Raw genomic sequence first — 5368 nt, 5'->3', positions numbered from 1 at the left:
TTACCTGAATATGTGGACAGAACAATCTCATCATAACCATCTTTCCCTACACAGCCACCCTGGATTGATGTAATACTTTCAGACAGCATCTAAAATAAATTTAAGACAAATCACTTCATTAATATCTAAACATTTCAGAGATATGTTAAAATAAGCCACATTGGTGACAAATAAGTGCACCAGACCCTCAACATACATTTGTTGAATATTCAGCATGGGCAGACACTGAAGTCAGGCAGAAAATTCCAGCATTTTAAAATAACTCTAGCATATTTGTGTGTACCACTTAGTATAATCATCTCATGAGCAGAAACCATTTATATAAAGAAGAAGAAAGGTTTGGTAAATTATATTTATGACATCTTTTAATCATACCTAATGACTCTAAATACCAGGAAACTATATATGCAAATCATTGATTTTAAAAGTGAGAAATCAAAATGACTGATAATAAACAGAAATGTTATATTGTTTCCTTTTCTCCAACTATTATTTTCATTTTTAAAATTTTTAAATTTATTATTGTGTGAATGTATGTATGTGTATGTGTATGTGTATGTGTATGTGTGTGATATGTGTGGGCATGCATGCCACAGAGCAAATGTCAGGGTCAGAGGGCAACCCTGTGAGTTGGTTGTCTCTCTCTACCTTTATGTGGGTTCTGGGGATCAAACTCAGGTTGCCAGGCTTGTGTGGCAAGCACCTTTACAAACTGAGCCATCTCAACAGCTCCTTCTTTTTAAATTTTATTTATTAAGTGTGTGGTGCATGTTATATGTCAAATTTTATTTTCATTCCATTTCCCTCAGAAACTTTCATCTTAATGTAATATATTCACATGTATTTTAATATACTGTAATATAATATACTCATATGGAATTCTTTTACAAGTTAATTCTCTACAACCAAAAACTATACACTGAAATTACCTTCTGTAATCATGAAGCTCTAAGAATTAGAAATTTCTATCATTAGTATAACATATCTGACCAAAACTAATATACGGGGGCTGAAGAAATGGCTTAGTGGTTAAGAGTGCATACTGCTCTTGCAGAGGACCCAGGTTCAATTCCCAGCACCAACCTCAGGTGGCTCACAATTTCCTGTAACTCCTGCTCCAAGGGATTCAACTTCTCTGGCTTCTCAAGCACCTGTACTCATGTGCACATACCCACATTCACACATACATACTTAAGAATATTTTTTAAATTATTTTATTTCAGGGCTGGAGGAATGGCTCAACAGTTAAGAGCACTGTCCGCTCTTGCAGAGGACCTGGGTTCAATTCTCAGCACCAACATGGCAGCTAACAACTGCCTGTAACTCCAGTTCCAAGGGATCCAACGCCTTCTTCTGACCTCAGTGGGCACTGCATGACATGGGTGCACTGACATACATGCAAAGCAATACACTCATGCACATGAAATGAAAATAAATGCTTTATTTCCTCCCAAATTATTCATGAACTACAAATTGATACTACATAAGACCAACTTCAATGTCAGTGCTATTCTAGTTTTTCATTTTTACTGATATAAGCTCTCACAGTTCCTCTGTCATTAGAAAAACAGAAGAAACAGCTGAGGTTCTTAGTGCCAGGTAAGTGAGCAAGTAAATGCTATGCTATTTACTGAGGTTTAGGACAGAAGTTGGAGAAAGACTTTAGGTCCAAATAGGAAAAATTTCTCAAGGGCTGATAAGAAAAAGTAGATTGTCAACAAAGTATTATATGCTTTTAAGTCTGAACTATTTTTTGAATCTTACTTAGCAAGATGATTTTTTTACACCAAGACTGAGCCAAATCTGTAAAATAAATTCAACTGCATAACATTTTAATGTCCATATTGTCTCTGTAACATACTCTGGGGGCGCCATCAATTTTAAACACCCTCAAAGTATCCTCCAGGAGACAGCATGGCGAAGCCCTGGAAGGGATTTAAATGCCCAAACCCCACTTGCCCACACCCATGGGAGTTTAATTCCCAAAGTCACTATAATGGATCAATCAAGTACGAGGAATACAGGCCTCTCTGGTATTTGTGGCACTCTGCAGCAAGAGGAAAATCACCAGATGAAGGTCCTTGGTGCTTTCAGTTCAGAACCACAGGCCACACTAAACCTCTTTAAAGTAGCGGCCCTCGGAGTCCATTATAGTAACGAAAAACAATAATTATAGCACCAATTTATTAAAATGAAAAACTGACAAGAAAAAAATTAAGAAAAAATTTTTTTAAATAAAATGAGCCAGGCGTGGTAGCATGCTCCTTTAATCCCAGCATTTGGGAGGCAGACACAGGCAGATCACTGTGAGATTGAGGCCAGCCTGGTCCACATATCAAGCTCCAGGCCAGATGGGGCTACGGGGAGAATCTGTCTTGAAAAGACCAAAAAAAAAGAAGAAGAAGAAAAGCAGGGAAAGCAAGCCAGTAAACAGTTCCTATCTCTCTGGTTCCGTTTCTGCCTCTAGGTCCCTGCACTGAGTTCCTGCCCTGGCTTCCCTCAGCGATGGACTGTGACAGAAGGAGGAGGAGAAAAAGAAAAACTTTATATATACAATATAATACAATTTAGACCTAAAAATAATGAAATCATGTCTTTTATATTAACATGGATGGAACTGGAAATCATGCTAAATGAAATAAAGCCAGACAGAAATACAAGCCCCAAATGATCTGACTCAGGGGAAATATAAAATGTTGCTCTCACAGAAGTTAAGAATAGAGTGGTAGATACAGTACCTAGGAGGGAGGGATAGCAACAAGTTGATTAATGAACATTAACTTTTTAAATGTTTTGCTTATTATTTTTATTTTGTGTATAAGTATATTGCCTGCATGTATTTAAATGTACCCATTTGTGCAGTGCCCACAGAAGTCAGAAGAGGGTGTTGGCTTCCCCTGGAACTGGAGTTCTGGATGGTTGTTAGCTGCTATGTGGGTGCTGGGATTCATACCCAGGCCCTCTGCAAGAGCCACCAGTGTTCTTAACTGCTTAATCTCTCCAGCTCATGAACATTAATTTACAGTTAGGTGTAAGTATGAGTTCTGGTGTTTGATTTTTTGTTTTACTATTATTATCATTATACTTATTTGTTGAAGCTCTGATATTGAGACATGATACAACAAAAAGAAAACAGCACTTGCTATTATTGTACAGTAGAGTGACTATAGATAGCAATTATGTACCATATATTTCAAAAAGCTAGACACCCAAAAGATCCAGAACATTAGGGAATACTTTAAAATCCTATACTCTATTAAATTCAAAAACCTAAAAGAAATGGATGGATGTCTAAAATCAGGGGAACCACCAAAGTTAAACCAAGACGAGATCAACAGCTTAAACAGACTCATAACACTTAAGGAAATAATACATATACATATATGCAGGCAATATACCCACAAACATAAAGTAAAAATAATAAACAAAATATTTTTAAAAATAAAAATAAATAGGAAAAATAGATTCCATGCGTGCCAGAATGCTTGTCTATGTGATGTTACACATTTTAATTACATTTAAAATTTCTGAACAAAAATGACTTCCCCAGTGTTTCTTCTTTTACAGCTGGCCCTTAGGTATCAGGAGTAAAAAGTACTTGTTCGTTTCTGCTTCAAGGTATTTCTTTGTGTGTCTTAACAATATGAAGTTTATGTCTATGCTGTCATTACCTTAAAATAACAATCTTGCTTATAATACTCAAACATATAAATGTTACGCTTATAACAAACAAAATACCTAATACCCAAGAAATTTAATATGAGATTTAAGAGTTATAATGAAAAAGTGGTTTCTTATTCAACTTAGAAGCAAAAGTATGCTATTCAAATATAAGAGTAGACAAGTGATTTTGATAATTAGCAATAGTTTTAATTAATTAATTAGTACTGTGATTGAACCTAGGGCCTCATGCATACTCTGAAAGTGCTTTACCACTGAGCTATATCCTAGCCTTCCTTTTACTTTTTGTTTTGGGACAGAGATTCACTAAGTTGCTCACTACGTAGCCCAAGTAGGTCCTGAATTTGTGATCCTCCTGCCTCAGCCTCAGTTGCTGGGATTTAGAGTCCTCACCATCAAGCCTTGCTAAAATAGCAATATTTTGTTTTAAAAACATAATATTTTACTATATTTTCATTTAATAAAATTCTAAACTATCAGCTATCTCTGTAATAATCAACAAATAATAGTATATAGTCTTTGTTTTGTTTCTGATTTGCAGTGCTAGGGATGGAACCCAGGACCTCATACATACTTGGCAAGACCCCCACCACTGAGCTATAACCCCAGTCCCCATACAAATTTTTCTTAACTGTCTTACCTGATCAAATCGTAGCACAGGTTCATTTGAATTATCAAAACTATATACTTCCACCATTCCATCATCTCTTCCAACAAGGAAATCTTTAACTCCATCACCCAAAATATCAAAGCTATCAATACACAAGATACCTATTTTTTTTTTAAAAAAAGCATTAAGTCATGAGTTAGAAAATCAATAGTTGAAGTGAAATACATACTACATAAGAATGAAAAAAACCATTCCATCATCTCTTCCAACAAGGAAATCTTTAACTCCATCACCCAAAATATCAAAGCTATCAATACACAAGATACCTATTTTTTTTTTAAAAAAAGCATTAAGTCATGAGTTAGAAAATCAATAGTTGAAGTGAAATACATACTACATAAGAATGAAAAAAATATTTTTCTGGTCTTTTTGAGACAGGGTCTCCCTGTAGCCCCAGCTGGCCTGGAACTCACTGTGTAGACCAGGCTGGCCTTGAACTCACAGAGATCTGCCTGCCTCTGCCTCCCAAGTGCTGGGATCAAAGGCGTGCACCACCATGCCCGGCTCAGGAATGAAAACTTTTAATAACTCAGAACTGGATAGTATAAAAAGAGCAAGTTTGTACACAATCAGGTGCTTTTCTCCTTTCCATCCACATTCATCTATTTCCGAGGTTTTATATACAATTTGCATGACAATATATGCACTTTTTTTTTTTAATCTCCCTTTAGCTCTGGCCTCTCTGAGTCCCGGAGTCATATGTTCAATTTGGCATCTTCTTGTACATGGACATCTCAAACTTTTCATGTCCCAAGCAAAATTATTTTTCTTTCCACCACACTCCACCAATCTCACTCCTCCAATCTTCCTCCATGCCTAGTAAACTGTGCCATTCAGTTGCCCAGGCTAAAGAAATCTAGGCTTTGCCTCTGATGCCTGTCTTCCTACTCCCCACAGCAAATCCACTACCTCCACAGTATATTCTGAATTTCTCTTCTCTTCATTTCCAACAATAGTTAGCCTGGACTAGGATACTCTGGAGTAGAATAAATGACAACAACTACAAAAAGCAACTTC

At 36.3% G+C, this 5368-nt stretch overlaps 1 protein-coding gene across 6 annotated transcripts in view; it reads right to left on the bottom strand.

Moving 5' to 3' along the window:
* The window catches only part of Bbs7 (Bardet-Biedl syndrome 7), a 73024-nt gene that overhangs the window by 53697 nt on the left and 13959 nt on the right, over positions 1-5368 (bottom strand). For all 6 annotated transcript variants that reach the window (XM_017802252.2, XM_017802253.2, XM_008849238.2 and 3 more), the window contains one exon: positions 5-89. In XM_017802252.2, coding sequence (XP_017657741.1) covers positions 5-89 — 85 coding nt within the window. The remainder of the gene's footprint in view (positions 1-4; positions 90-5368) is intronic.

Source organism: Nannospalax galili, unplaced genomic scaffold (genome assembly GCF_000622305.1).
Source record: "Nannospalax galili isolate Female #2095 unplaced genomic scaffold, S.galili_v1.0 scaffold64, whole genome shotgun sequence".
NCBI lineage: Eukaryota > Metazoa > Chordata > Mammalia > Rodentia > Spalacidae > Nannospalax > Nannospalax galili.
This window is presented reverse-complemented; position numbering and strand designations above follow the sequence as displayed.